Source organism: Sapajus apella, unplaced genomic scaffold, assembly GCF_009761245.1.
Source record: "Sapajus apella isolate SASKATOON/1434 unplaced genomic scaffold, GSC_monkey_1.0 scaffold33, whole genome shotgun sequence".
Classification (NCBI taxonomy): Eukaryota; Metazoa; Chordata; class Mammalia; order Primates; family Cebidae; genus Sapajus; species Sapajus apella.
The window spans coordinates 21,844,568-21,860,540 of record NW_022436973.1 but is presented as its reverse complement, the minus strand read 5'-3'; the positions used below and the strand labels follow the sequence as shown (position 1 = coordinate 21,860,540).

Below are 15,973 nucleotides of genomic sequence, written 5' to 3'. Positions count from 1 at the left end.
GGGTATGAAGATTTATACATCTATGTTTATTTCTCCTCTTTTTTTTTTTTTTTTTTAAGAGTCAGAGTCTTGCTATGTTGCCCAGGCTGGTCTCAAATTTCTGGACTCAAGCCAGCCTCTCACCTCAGCCTCCCAAGGAGCAGGGATCACAGGCATGTGCCATGGTACTGGGCTCACCTGTTTATGTTTAAAAGTTTTATAATATTAGCTGATGCATTTAGATCTTTGATTAACTGTTGAGTAATCTTTGTATACAGTATGAGGTAGATGTCTAAATTTATTCTTTTGCACATAGATATCCAGTTGTCCCAGCATGACTGATTGAAAACATGATTCTTTTCCTACTGAATTGTCTTGGCACCCTTGTTGAAAATCAATTGACCATAAATGTTTGAATTTGTTTTTGGGCTTGCAATTCTATTCCACTGATCTATATAGCTATCAATATACCTGGTGTCACACTAAATACTTTGTATAGTAAGTTTTGAAATTGGGAGGTGTGATTTCTCTAACTCTGTTCTTCTTTTTCAAGATTCTTCTGGCTATTCTGGATCCTTTCCATGTGAATGAAATCCTTTCCATGTGAATTTTAGAATTCATCTACTTGTCAGTTTGTGCATAAAAAGAGCAGATGGGATTTTCAAAAAGGTGATTTGGTAAATACTTTGGATGCTACTGCTAACTTTACAATATTAAGTTTCTAACCAATGAACATGGGATGTCATTCCATTTATTTAGGTTTTATTATCTTTTCAATGATGTTTTATAGTTTTCAGCATATAAATCTGGGCTTCTTTTGTTAAATTTATTCCTAGGTATCTTATTATTTTTGATGCTATTACAAATGAAATCTTCCTAATTTAATTGCTGGTGTGTAGATTTAACTGGTTTTTATATACTGATCTTACTTATTTTTGAGACGGAGGTTCACTGTTGATGCCCAGGTTGGAGTCCAATAGCACGATCTCAGCTTACTGCAACCTCTGCCTCCCAGTTTCAAGTGATTCTCCTGCCTCAGTCTCCTGAGTAGTTGGGATTACATTACCACACCCAGCTAATTTTGTGTTTTTAGTAGAGAGGGGGTTTTTCCATGTTGGTCAGGCTAGTCTTGAACTCCCAACCTCAGGTGATCCGCTTACCTTGGCCTCCAAAAGTGCTGGAATTACAGATGTGAGTCACTGTGCCTGGCCTATATATTGATCTTATATCTAGGAAACTTGATGAATTCATTATTAGCTCTCATCGTTTTTTGTTTTTGTTTTTTTAATAGATGGAGCCTTGCTCAGTCACACAGGCTGGACTGCAATGGCACAATTTCGGCTCACTGTAACTGCTGCCTCCTGGGTTCAAGTGATTTTCCCATCTCAGCCTCCTAAGTAGCTGGGATTACAGGCACCAGCCATCATGCCTGGCATATTTTTGTATTTTAGTAGAGACAGGGTTTCGCCATGTTGGCTAGGCTAGTCTTGAACTCCTTACCTCAGGTGATCTGCCCACCTCGGCCTCCCAAAGTGCTGGGATTACAGGCCTCAGCCACCACACCCAACCTTTGTATATAATTTTGAGACAGAGTCTTGCTCTGTCACTCTGGCTAGAGTACAGTGGCACAATCTTGGCTCATTATACCATCAACTTCCCATTATACCCTCAAGTGACTCTCCCATCTCCTCAGTGAAAAACTGATTCTAAAACTGGGACTACAGGTGCATGCCACCACACATGGATAATTTTTGTATTTTTTTGTAGAGATGGGGTTTTGCCATGTTGCCCAGGCTGGTCTTGAACTCCTTGGTTCATGCAATTCAAAAATACTAAAAAGAAAATTCTCAAAGACTTGTGGAACAACAACAAATGTTCTAACATTTTTGTCAATGGAGTTTTGGGATACAGAAAGAGTGAAATGCAGAAAAAAAATTTGAAGAAATAATGGCTGAAAACTTCCTATGCTTGCCAAAAGACAAACCCACATATTCATGAAGCTGAGTAAATTGCAAACACGATAAATCCAAATAAATCCATGCCCAGACATCATAATCAAATTGATGAAAACTAGAAAAAGAAAAAATCTTAAAAGCAGCCAGAGAAAATGATACCTTACTGATAGGGAATGAATGATTCAAATGACTGGATTTTTCATCAGGATCCATGAAGGGCCCGAAGAAACAGGCATAACATTTTTAAAGTGCTAAAACAACTGTCAACCTGGAGTTCTATATACAAGAATATCCTTTAGGAATGAAGGTGAAATAAAAATATTCTTAGATGAAGGCAAACTAACAGAATTCATAGCCAGAAGACCTGCTTTAAGAAAATTACTAAAGGAAAGTTCATTATGAAGATAAAAGGGAAATGACATAAGAAGGAACTTAGAACATTGGGAATGCCTAGCAACAGAAACGGTGAAAATCTGGATTAATGTAAGGCTATTCCCCTCTTGAATTTTTTTTTTTTTTTTTTTTAAGACAAGGTCTCACTCTGTCACCTAAGCTTGAGTGCAGTGGTGCAATCAACGCTCGGCTCACTGCAGCAGCTACTTCTGAGGCTTGGGTGATCTTTCCACCTAAGCCTCCTGTGTAGATGAGACTACAGGTATGTGCCACTATACCTAGCTAATTTTTTGTATTTTTTATACAGATGGGGTTTTGCCATGTTGCCCAGGCTGGTCTCAATCTTCTGGACTCCAGGCAGATGCCTGCCTCTTGAGTTTTTAAAAATGTGTCTGATAAAGAAAAGACATATTACACTGATGGGATTTTTCAATGTATATAGATTTAATATGACAGATACTGCACAAAGAGGGGGAAAAAAGGGGGAGATCTATATTGTGGCAATGTCTCTATGATCCAACTGGAGTGTTAAAAAACTGATTCTAAATATTTATTTTGTAACCCCCTAGGGCAACCACTAAAAAACTATACAAAGACATAAGGTAAAAATCATAATAGATAAATTAAAATGAAATAATAAAAAATGTTCTAATAACCCAAAAGAAGGCAATAAAAGGAAAACAGAATGAAAAAGAGAGAAAAGCAGAAAACAAACAAACAAAAAATGGTACGCCTAATTCTAACCGTGTCAGTAATTGCATTGAATGTAAATGATCTAAACATACCAATTAAAAGACATATTGGCAGAGTGGATAAAGAAACATGACCCAACTATATGCTATCTATTAGAAAACTTACTTCAAATATAATTCAATAGGTAGATTGAAAATAAAAAGATGAAGCCAGTCGCAGTGGCTCATGCCTGTAATCTCAGCACTTTGGGAGGCTGAGGCTGGTGGATCACCTGAGGTCAGGAGTTCAAGACCCAGCCCAGCTAACATGGTGAAACCCCGTCTTTACTAAAAATACAAAAATTAGCCAGGCATGGTAGTGGGCAACTATAATCCCAGCTACTCAGGAGGCTGAGGCGGGAGAATTGCTTGAACTTAGGAGGTGGAGGTTGCAGTGAGCCAAGATTGCACCACTGCACTCTAGCCTGGGCAGCAGAGCGAGAGTCCATCTCCAAAAAAAAGAAAAAGATGGAAAAACACATACCATGCAAATAATGAAAAGGAAGCTGGTAGCTATATTAGTATCAGAAAGATATTTCCTTATTTTTTTGAGACAGGGTCTTGTTCTGTCACCCAGGCTGGACAGTAGTGGCACGATCTTGGCTCACTGCAGCCTGAACCTCCTGGGCTCAAGCAATCCTCCCACCTCAGCCTCCCAAGTAACTGAGACTCAACATATGTGCCACTATGCCCAGTTAATTTTCTTCTTTTTGCAGAGATGAGGTCTCACTATGTTGCCCAGGCTGGTCTTGGATTCCTGGGCTCAAGCAATCCTCTCACCTCAGCCTCCCAAAGAGTTGGGATTACAAGTGTGAACCACCGTGCCTGGCCTAGACAAATATTTCAAAGCAAAGAAATTTACCAGGGATGAAGAGAGACTTGTTTGTTTTGTTTTGAGACAGAGGTTTGCTCTTGCTCCCCAGGCTGGAGTGCAATGATTGCACAATCTCAGCTCACTGCAACCTCTACCTCCAGGTTCAAGCAATTCTCCTAACTTAGCCTCTCGAGTAGCTGGGATTACAGGTGCCCGTCACCATGCCTGGCTAATTTTTGTGTTTTTGGTAGGGATGGGGTTTCACCATGTTGGCCAGGCTTGTCTTGTACTACTGACCACAGGTGATCTGCCTGCCTCGGTCTCCCAGAGTGCTGGGATTAAGGCGTGAGCCACCCTGCCCGGTGACAGACCTTGGCAAAAGGGTCAATTCACCAAGAAGATATTCAATGTGTATACACCAAACAACAGAGCTTCAAATAAATAAATAAATGGAAAGACATAATGTGTTCACAGGTGAGAAGACTCACCATGGTAAAGGTCAAGTCTCTCTAAACACAATTATAGATTTAATGCAATATGAATCAAAATCCCAGCAGGATTTTTTTTTTTTTTGTAGATACAGACAAGCTGATGCTACAATTTACATGGAAGGGTAAAGGACCTAGACTTGCTAAAACAATTTTGGAAAAGGATGAAGTTAGAAGAATCACACTACCTGATTTTAAGATTTACTATAAAGCTATAATAATCAAGACAGCGTGGTACCAATGAAGAAACAGGCACATAAATCAAGAGACTATAATAGAGAATCCAGAAATACTGTCACAAAAATATGGCTATTTGATTTTTGAAAAAGGTGCAAAAGAATTTCAATGGAGAAAGCAACTCACCATGACCAAAGCTGGGAAGACTATGGTGAAAAAGAATCCAAGACTACATACAAATGGCCAGCTTCAGCGAAACAGGAATTGGTGGGTGTAGTTGGATATGAATTCTGATACATATTGATGCAACATAGTGTATTTATTCAGGACAAAGTTTCTAAACTAATAGGTCAAACCAATATGGAAGACTTCTGTTCCAGATAAACCTGATAAAAATGTAATATTTTCATTTATGGTCATCAAAAAGACTCCAAATGGAAAACAGACCACCTTCTACTACTTCATGTTAATTTTGTCTGTGTGTCAAAATTAACTTCTGGGAAAAGTAAAAAATCAAACAGTAATTAATGCTTCAGTTTAATCCAAAGCTAGGTCTAAATGCTATTAAACAGAAACATATCAAATCTTTGATAAAAAATGTGCATAAAGAGCAAAAAAGCAATAGATGATTTCAAAGTATTCAGTAATTATTATTTTTATTATTATTCAAATAACCTAACAAATCAACTTTCTTTGAAGAGACTGGCAATTTAGCTTCACCATGGTTAGGCTGTATACAACACAGCTATTACAAAACACAGCTTTCCAAGTCCTTGCTTTAAACACCAATTAGAAAACCCAGAAAGGGAGAAAGAAAGGGTGATAAAAAAAAAAAAAAAAACTCTGAAAATTCGTAGTGAAAGGCAATACAAGGAACAGAATTAAAAAGAATTCTTACAGGCTATGTATCTTAATGTATATAGCAGGATACATACACCCGCTTGTACTTAAGTTCCAAGGCACCTATGACCCAACTATGCAACTGAATAGCTAAACAATCCCAAGGATTCATATCTCTACCTATGTGTTCTTCCCCTATTCCATCTGTCTTACCTTCTCAAATCCCTGCCCCATGAGATAATGGCTCCCTTCTTTGTACCACTGGTAAGAAAGAAATACTGGGAACATTTTCAATGGGGAAATTAGTACATACTCATCTTGAGTAGAAAAACTAACATATTTGTTTCCTATTCATACAGCATGGAGAGCAAGCAGCATCCCTGCTGCTATGAAATTTTACAGCATCCCTGCTGCTATGAAATGGTGTCATCCCTATTAAAAGTATGAGTTATATTAATCTCGTAAAGCATTCACACAATTGATTCTTATGTGATTCCACCCTCAAATATTCCATTACCCCTATCAAAATAAGCCTAATTTTTTCAACTACTGCAAATAAAAGTGTTTAAACATACCACAGCATATCACTGCTACCAGAAAATGGCGAAAGATTAAATTACTTATCATCAACTTACCTCATGTAAATTCAATTCTTTTACTTTCTCTTTTAATATAACCTGTAAGACAAAAAAGTATGTTCTTAAGCCCATTTAAATCTGTAATTTATTTATTTTTTTTATAATATTCTTGGAGTATATAAATCTGTAATTTTAAATACTTCTCATTATACTCACGAATATTTTTCTTTTGTATATACAGCTCATTTCCCTCATATTCGATATTGGAGAGAATTTCTTTTACAGTTTAAGACAGATCATTGTAGCAACATTTTTTTAACTTGAGCAATGATGCAATATTCTCCTAAAAAGCAATTTTGGTGGAGCACGGTGGCTCACACCTGTAATCCCAGCACTTTGGGAGGCAAAACACTTGAGGTCAGGAGTTCGAGACCAGCCTGGTCAACATGGTAAAACCCTGTCTCTACTAAAAATACAAAAATTAGCCAGGTAGGGTGGCACCTGCCTGTAATCCCAGTTACTCAGCAGGCTCAGGCAGTAGAATCTCTTGAACCCAGAAGGCAGAGGCTGCAGTGAGCTGAGACTGCTCCACTGCACTCCAGCCTGGGTGAAAGAGGGAGACTTTGTCTCAGAAAAAAAAAAAAAGAAAGCAAGCAATTTAAAAAATCTCTTTGAAGGCCAGGCGCAGTGGCTCATGCCTGTAATCCCAGCACTTTGGGACCCCAAGGCGGGCAGGTCACCTGAGGTTGGGAGTTCGAGACCAGCCTGACCAGCATGGAGAAACCCTGTCTCTACTAAAAATACAAAAAATTAGCCGGGCGTGGTGGCACATGCCTGTAATCCCAGCTACATGGAGGCTGAGGCAGGAGAATGGCTTGAATCTGGGAGGCAGAGGTTTCAGTAAGCTGAGATCTCACCATTACATGCCAGCCTGGGCAACAAAAGGGAAACTCTGTCTCAAAGAAAACTCTTCGAAAATAGATTAAATTTTGAGAAAAGAGATTAACAACACATGCCCATCTGGACTAAGTGCTAATAAGGGGGGAAAATAAATGAGGCCGACTGCCTCACAATTCAGTAAAACACAGCATTGACTGATGGGACTAACTAGTAATTTATGAAAGATTAAAAGGTAAATTGGGCTGGGCGTGGTGGCTCATGCCTATAATCCCAGCACTTTGGGAGGCCCAGGTGGGTGGTTTGCCTAAGGTCAGGAGTGGAGTTTGAGACCAGCCTGGCCAACATAGTGAAACCTTGTTTCTACTAAAAATACAAAAATTAGCTGGGCGTGGTGGTGCCTGCCTATAATTCCAGCTACTCAGCAGGCTGAGGCAGGAGAATTGCTTGAACCCAGGAGGCTGAGGTTGCAGTGAGCAGAGATCACGCCATTACACTCCAGCCTGAGAACAAGAGCAAAACTCCATCTCAAAAAAAAAAAGTAAGTCAATCTTAAATTTGAAAGTTTTGACTCCGTGGTGAGTAGTTAAAATGAATGCCAAGTGATAAGAAGGAAGTTTACTATTTAAGAAGAAACTCTGAGACTAAACATAGCTTATTAGAGTTAAATTTCATCTTAAAATGAAAAAAATTAGGCAAGTAAAATTTAATTTTGGGTGTCTTATATTCCCGAACTAAAAATAGATTTGAGGGCAAATCATATTTTCAGAAATCACAACCAGAAGCTAGTATCTGGCCTCACAGGGATATATTAAATTTCCTAGCCAACATATTTCAAACATCAAATTTACTGTACATCTTATGACTTGATTAGTTTTATCAGTCAATTTCACTTATTAAGTGACTGCAAAGGCCAATTTTACTTTCTAGTTAGCTTACATACAAATATCTTGTAGGTTGTCAAGATTATAACAGGTGGCCAGGTGCGGTGGCTAATGCCTATAATCCCAGCACTTTGGGAGGCTGAGGCGGGCAGATTGGCTGAGCCCAGGAGTTTAAGACCAGCCTGGGCAACATAGTGAAACCCTGTATCTACAAAAAATACAAAAATTAGCCAGGTGTGGTGGTGCATGCCTGTAATACCTGCTACTTGGGAGGCTCACCTGAGCCGAGGAGGCAGGGGTTGCAGTGAGCTGAGATCGCACCACTGCACTCCAGCCTGTGTGACAGAAGTGAGACCCTGTCTCAAATCCAGATAAAACCAAAAAACAAAACAAAAGATTATGATAGGAGCCTCGGCAACATGGTGAGACCCATCTCTACAAAAAAATACAAAAATTAGCTCGGTGTGGTGGTGTGTTTGTTCCTGTAGCCCCAGCTATGTGCGCCACCACACCCAGCTAAGGGCAGGAGGATCACCTGAGCCCAAGGAGGCCAAGACTGCAGTGAGCTGTGATCGTGCCACTGCATTCCAGCATGAGTGACAGAGACCCGGTCTCAAAAAAAAAAAAAAAAAAAAAAAAACACTAAAATACTCAACGCTGATTATGGATCTCACATGAGACCTACAGGGAAGAGTGTGGAGTTACCTAAGGACATCAGTATGTACATCTAGGGAATGTGCCAATGAACTCAGATTTCAAAGATACATAGATGAAAGATGAACAGAAAGATATGCAGTCCTGAAGTGGTAACACTGTCCTATAACATCAGTGTCAGCAAGGTTAAAGACTCAAATAAGCTGAAGCTCCTCACTACCCAACAAGAAAGCTAAGGGTAACAAAAATTAAGAATTTAATGCTTAGGGCCAAAGGAAAATCTAGGCCCCTTGTTTGGTGTCAGTGGTAAAATATTAATGGAAGAAAAAAATAATTGTACTTGGCCTTCAAGAAAAGATAAGCACATTAACTTAAAGACAAAATCAGTGAAGGACTAGGTACAGTATTAACAGCTATGATTCAAGTTTGCAGAGTTCTAGTGGATAATATAAGCTAACATTTAAAGTACAAAAGGGAGTATAAGAGATCACTGTAACATAGCTGATCACCTCTGAGGAACTGCTATATCTTCTAATATAGAAGGAAGTAAAAATTTCACTTAATGGTATCTCTGAACTCCATTAAGTTGACAGTTACTTTAAGAATTACAAGCTATAGCATTTCTCTTTAGCAAACTGTTGACTCAAGTTTCTTGTTAAATTATATGATTATATTATCTGAACTTTCTATAGTTTCAAGTAATGCTTATAAAAGAAGAGAAGAATACTTAAGAAAATGAAGTTGATATGTTATACTGCAAATTGGCAGTGAGATGCCAAAATGAACACAGGTAAATTCAGTCCCAGTTTAAAGTATGAGTGGAAATCAGAGTTCTCAGTTTTTTTGGGGGAAAAAACAATCAAAGCCAATCTAAATTAAATTTCTCACCTGTTTGTAGGCATAAAATTCTTTGTGTGCTTGATGTCTTAGCCTAAAAGACAGAAATTGGTAATGCAATATTGAGCTTTCCAACACAGTAACTTGAAAAAAATAAAAAGCTGTTGATTTTTGGTATTAATTTATATCATTTATGGCTCAAGTGATGTAAATTAGAATCTTTACCCTGATATACACCCAAATGACATATCTCTTATGTTATGTGAAAGTGCCCAATGAACCATGAAATGTTACCCAAATGGAAATTCTAATGAAATCTGATTGAAGCAAAAATCTCAATACAACAAATATTCTAATGAAGATGACTCAATTCTTTTTATACTGACAGTGTACTTATTTCAATAATATTTATATTTTTTCTTAATTAGAAAAAACAAGTATAACATATATCGAATGAAGTATAAAAACCTTAAGTATACATCTTGAAATTAAAAAAAAATGTAAATATCAGGGTAACTCTTGCTCATATCAAGATATAGTACATTTCCAGCACACCTGAGCCCTCTAAAATGACCCTTCTTAATCAATATCCATGCCCCAGAGGTAGCACTATCCTGATTTCTAACACTGTAGATTATGCCTGTTTTTGAACTTAAACGAATCATTTGGTATATGTTCTTTTGTGTTTGGTTTCTTTCAGTCTATAATGCCTTGTGAGATTCTTCTATATTGTTATAGTAATTGTCTTTCTGACTGACATACAGTACTCCATTGTATAAGTATAATAGCATTTATCCATTGTACTGATGAATATTTACTTCCTGTTTGAAGCTATTATTAATAAATCTGCTACATAAATTCTACAGTCTTTTAGTGGATATATATACTTATTTCTGTCAAGTATATGCCTAGGAGTAGAACTGCCAGTTCAAAGTACTCACACCAAGGCTGGGCGCCGTGGCTCACACCTGTAATCCTAACACTTTGGAAGCACAAGGCAGGTGGACTGCCTGAGGTCAGGAGTTTGAGACCAGCCTGGCCAACATGTCAAAACGCTGACTCTACTAAAAATACAAAAATTAGCCATGTGTAGTGGCACGTGCCTATAATCCCAGCTACTCGGGAGGCTGAGGCAGGAGAATTGCTTGAACCCAGGAGGTGGAGGTGGCAGTGAGCTGAGATCATGCCACTGCACTCCAGCCTATGCGACAGCAAGACTCCGTCTTAAAAACAAACAAACAAAAAAAACCAGGCCAGGCGCGGTGGCGCACGCCTGTAATCCCAGCACTTTGGGAGGCTGAGGCGGGCAGATCACGAGGTCAAGAGATCAAGACCATTCTGGCCAAGGTGGTGAAACCCCGTCTCTACTAAAAATACAAAAAATTAGCTGGGTGTGGTGGCAAGCGCCTGTAACCCCAGCTACTCGGGAGGCTGAGGCAGGAGAATTGCCTGAACTCGGGAGGTGGAGGTTGCAGTGAGCCGAGATCGTGTCACTGCACTCCAGAGTGAGACTGTCTCAAAAAAAAAAAAAAAAAAAAAAATCAAAGTACTCATACTGGCTGGGCACAGTGGCTCATGCCTGTTACCCCTACACTTTGGGAGACTCAGATAGGAGGATCGCTTGAGCCCAGGAGTTTGAGATCAGCCTGGGCAACATGGTGAAACTTCACTTCTACAAAAACTACAATTAGCTGGGTATGGTGGCATGTAGCCCGTGGTCCCAGCTACTCAGGAGGCTGAGGTGGGAGGATCACTTGAGCCTGGGAGGTCAAGGCTGCAGTGAGCCAGGATTGCGCAACTGCACTCCAGCCTGTGTGACAGAGTGAGAACATGTCTCAAAAGAAAAGGGGGGAAAAAAAAAGTACTCATACCAATTTCTACTCCTATGGGTACGTAAGAGTTCTAGGTGTTTGCATCTTTGTAGGTTAAGCTCGAAAAATTTTTAAATTTAAATGAAGTCTAATTTATCAACTTTTTCCAATTAGGTTATTTTTGTGTCCCATTAAAGAAATCTTTGCCTATCCCAAGACTATGAAGATATTCTCCTGAATATGTTGTGAAAACAATTTATTTTACCTATCAAATGTAGGTTTATGATCCATCTGAAATTGGTCTTTACATATGCTGTGAGGTAGGGGTCCAGATGCTTTTTATCCTCATATATATTTTCATTTGACTCACCATCAAGATTTTCCCCTTTCCCCACTGCATTGCAGTGGCACATCTGTTGTAAATCAGGTGTATTGATTACGTGGGCAGACATTATTAGAGCTGATATTACTCTGCTCTATTGGTCTATTTGCCTATCTTTGTCCATGGACTGGGTTGAATGGGTCCCCTTCAGCTCCCAATCCATGTCAAACTGGAACCACAGAATATAACCTTATTTGAAAATAGGGTCTTTTAGATTATTAGTTAGTTAAGATGAGGTCATAATGGCTTAAGGTGAACCCTAAAACCAATTTGACTGCTATCCTTAGGAGAGGAGGAGAGGATATGCAGAGACAGATGGGAAAAAAGGCCAGGTGAAGACAGAGACAGAGACTGAAGTGATGCAGCTACAAGCCAAGGAATGCCAAGGCTTGCTGGTATGCACTGACAAGCCAAGGAATGCCAAGGCTTGCTGGTATGCACTGGAAGCTAGGAAGAGGCCTCTGCCCTAGCGCCTTCAGAGGAAGCATGGTTCTGCTAGCACTTTAATTTTGAACTTTTCTAGCCTTCGCAATTGTGAAAGATTACATTTCTCATTTTAAGTTGCCCAATTTGTGGCACTGTGTTATAGCAACGCTACGCAACCAATATCCCTTGTGTCAATATTATGCTACTTTAAAAACTTTTGAAATAATTTTAGACAGAAAAGTTGCAAAAAGTAGAATTCACATATACCTTGCTACCAGCTTTCACATTTATACAACCATAGTACAATTATCAAAACCGTGAAATTAACATTGATATGATACTTTAACATTGATATATTATTAACTAAAGTATAGACCTTATTTGAATTTTACCAGTTTTTTCTCTCATGTCCTTTTCCTGTCCTATGATCCCATCCAGGATCCCATCTTACATCTAGTTATGTCTCCTTAGCCACCTTTAATTTGTTGAGAGCGCCTTAGTTTTTCCTTGTCTTTGAGATGACATATTAAGTATGACCACTTTTTCTTGGTGTAAATTGGAGGTTTCAATTTAAGATTGGTTAAGACAGTGTTCACTGGTTTCTCTACTGTAAAGTTACTAATTCTTCCTTTCTAACTGGCAAACATTTGAGGGAGATATGCTGTAATTATACACATATCTCTATTTTTCCTTAAGCTTTTGCCCACCGATTTTAGCATCCACCTTGCTTGCAACAATTACTGTAGTGTTTACCTAATGGTAGTTTTGTGGTTCTCTAATTCCTTACACATTTATTAACTGGAATTCTTCTATAAGGAAGAGATGTGTTCCCTCATTTGCTTGTGCAATTATTATTTCTGAGTCTAGATTCATGGATGTTTGTTTTAACCTATGGGTTATAGTTCAGTATGATCACTATGTGCTAACCTATCCTGTGTTAGCCAGACAGACGCCATTTTGCTGAGAGTCTGACTCCATCTTAACTTCTGCCTCACCCCTCCCACCATTTCTCCTTTGAGTGCATATCTGGGTCATGCTCCTGTGCTGGGTCATGTTGTACTTAGAGCTATAGAAACATAACTGTTGTAACCATATCCTGCTTGACAAGCCCACTTGCTATTGTGAATACCCCTTGATTAATTGTATGGAAAGTACCGAATGCCCCTCCTTGGTAACCAGCAATCATGGGAACCACTAGTGTATACCCTCCTCAGTTAATCAACAATCACAGGAGCCTCCTGCCTCCTAGTTACCAGCCTCCTCCCCTAACCTGCTCATTCTGCTTCTGTAAAATTCCACTTCAGCTAGGCTCCCCCTTCCCTACCTAAATCAAGGTATGAAAAGAAATCAAGCCCCTTCCTTGGGGCTGAGAGATGTTGAGCATGAGCTGACTCTTGGTCGCCAGCAATAAAGGACTCACGATCAGATTTCAGAGTGTGGCGCTTTCCATTCAGCTCGCTCAGATATAATGACTATTTCTTTGTTGCTCAAAATGACTGGCCTTGAGTCCTTCAGGTTGACTCTTGTGTCCTTTCAACAAGCCCTCATCCTTTCCCATGCATTTCCTTATATACTGGCACAAAAAGGTGCTTGTTTCAGACTCATTTTATATATTCTGTGCTCCAGCCCTGGGGTTAGCTACTTCTTCCAAGTAACAGTGATATTGAAGAATAGTATTTAGAACTTGAGATCTAGGTGCTTGGTGAACAGCACTTTCTTTTAACAATGTTGCTTTACAACAGGTGTTGGGGTCTGGTAGTAAAAATCCTCAAGTTTTATTCTTTTTAACAACTGGCTTGGCTATTCATGGTTCTCTGTATTTCCATATAGATTTCAATTTCCACCAAAAAACAACAAAAAAAACCCTTTTGGGGTTTTGAGTGAGAATATATGAAACTTACAGATCAATTGAGGAAGAACTGACATCTTTGCTAGATTGAGTTTCTAATCTATGAACATTATTTACTTACAGCTTTAATTTCTCTTTTACACATTGGTAGACATTTGATTTTTAATGCTACTGTAAATGGTATTGAAAAAATCTTTATTTTCTAATTATTTCTTGCTACCTATATAATATAAGAGTATTTTTTGTATATTGATCCTGTATTTAGTGACTTGCTAATTCTAAATAGTTTCTCTGTAAAAGCGTTTGGATTTTTTTTTTTTTTGAGACGGAGTCTTGCTCTGTCTCCCAGGCTGGAGTGCAGTGGCACAATCTCAGCTCACTGCAACCTCCACCTCCTGGGTTCAGGTGATCCTCCTGTTTCAGCCTCCAGAATAGCTGGGATTACAGGCATGAGCCACCGCACCAGGCCTATATGTCTATCTTTATACCAGGACCACAATTTTTTAATTACAGTAGCTTTTTGAAGTTTTGATCAGGAAGTATGAATTCTTCTATTTTGTTTCTCTTTTTCAAAACTGCTTTGGCTATTAGAGGCCCCAGTTCGAAATGAATTCGAGGATTGCTTTTTCTATTTCTGCAAAAGAAGGCCATTGGAATTTGGATAAAAATTACACTGAATCTGTAGATTGCCTTGGAGAATATTGCCATTGTAACTATATAAAGTCTTCTAATCCATGAACATGGGGTGCCTTTATATTTATTTGTGTTTTAAATTTCTTTCAGCAATGTTTTGTAGTTTTCAGTGTATAAGTCTTTCACTTTCCTGGTTAACTTTATTCCTAGGAATTTTATTCTTTTGGATGCTATTGTAAATGTAATTGTTTCCTTTATTTCCTTTCCAGATTGTTCATTGTTGATGTACAAAAACACAACTGATTTTTGTATGTTGATGTTGGACTCTGAAAGTTTTCTGAATTTATTAGCTCTAGTAGTTTTTGTGTGTGTGTATCCTATGGGATTTTCTCCATATAGGATCATATCATCTGCAAACAAAGACAGTTTTACTTCTTTCTAGTTAGATGCCTTCTACTTCTTTTTCTTGCCTAATTGCTCTTGCTGAAACTTCCAGTACAATGCTGAACAGTAGTGGTAAAGTAGGCTTCCCTGGAAAGCTTTCTGTCTAAATTGTCACTAAGTACAACGTTAAGCTGTGGGTTTTTTTTTTTTCTTTTGTTTTTTTAAATAAATGCCCTTTCTTTCTTGTGTCAGTTTGGATATACTTCTTTTTGTTTTTTTTAGGAATCTATGTAATTCACCCAAAATTTCAAGTTTATTGCCATAAATGCATAATATTCTTTGTGAGCTCCTAATATTTATAGGATTTGTAGTAATGTCCCTTTTTCATTAGCGATATTGGTAATTTATATTTTCTTTCCTTTTTCCTGATTAGTTTTTCTAGAGATTTATCAACTTTATTAATCTTTCCAAAGAACCAGCATTGGTTTAAACAATTTTTACTATTATACATTTATTTTCTATTTCATTGATTTCTGTGTTTAGCTTTTTTATTTTCTTACTTTTACTTTTTCTTGGGTTTAATTGGCTTTTACTTTTAGCTCCATGAAAACGTAGCTCATTATTTTTTAGTCTTTCTTGCCTAATATATGAATTTAAAACGATAGCTTTCTCATAAGTTTATTAATTTTGTAGTTCAAATAATCTACATGCTTATGGGGTTGTTTTATTTCTTTACGTGAAAACAGCACATTTTCACGTAAAGAAAGAAAATGGACCGGGCATGGTGGCTTATGCCTGTAATCTCAGCACTTTGGGAGGCTGAGATGGGAGGATCACTTGAGCCCAAGAGTTCAAGACCAGCCTCAGGAACATAGTGGGACTTGGTGTCTGCAAAAAATTTAAAAATTAGCCAGGCACTAGCCAGGTGCAGTGGCTCACGCTTGTAATCCCAGCATTTTGGGAGGCCAAGGTGGGTGGATTATTTGAGGTCAGGAGTTCGAGACCAGCCTGGCCAACATGGTAAAACCCCGTCTCTACTAAAAATACAAAAATTAGGCCGGGCGCGGTGGCTCACGCCTGTAATCCCAGCACTTTGGGAGGCCGAGGCGGGTGGATCACGAGGTCAAGAGATCAAGACCATCCTGGTCAACATGGTGAAACCCCGTCTCTACTAAAACTACAAAAAATTAGCTGGGCATGGTGGCGCATGCCTGTAGTCCCAGCTACTCAGGAGGCTGAGGCAGGAGAATTGCCTGAACCC

At 38.6% G+C, this 15,973-nt stretch overlaps 1 protein-coding gene across 3 annotated transcripts in view; it reads right to left on the bottom strand.

The window, feature by feature from the left end:
- Nucleotides 1-15,973, bottom strand: part of RNF24 (ring finger protein 24) — a 75,139-nt gene that overhangs the window by 9,165 nt on the left and 50,001 nt on the right. For all 3 annotated transcript variants that reach the window (XM_032295526.1, XM_032295527.1, XM_032295525.1), the window contains 2 exons: nucleotides 9,279-9,321; nucleotides 6,013-6,054 (listed from right to left, as the gene is read on the bottom strand). In XM_032295526.1, coding sequence (XP_032151417.1) covers nucleotides 6,013-6,054; nucleotides 9,279-9,321 — 85 coding nt within the window. The remainder of the gene's footprint in view (nucleotides 1-6,012; nucleotides 6,055-9,278; nucleotides 9,322-15,973) is intronic.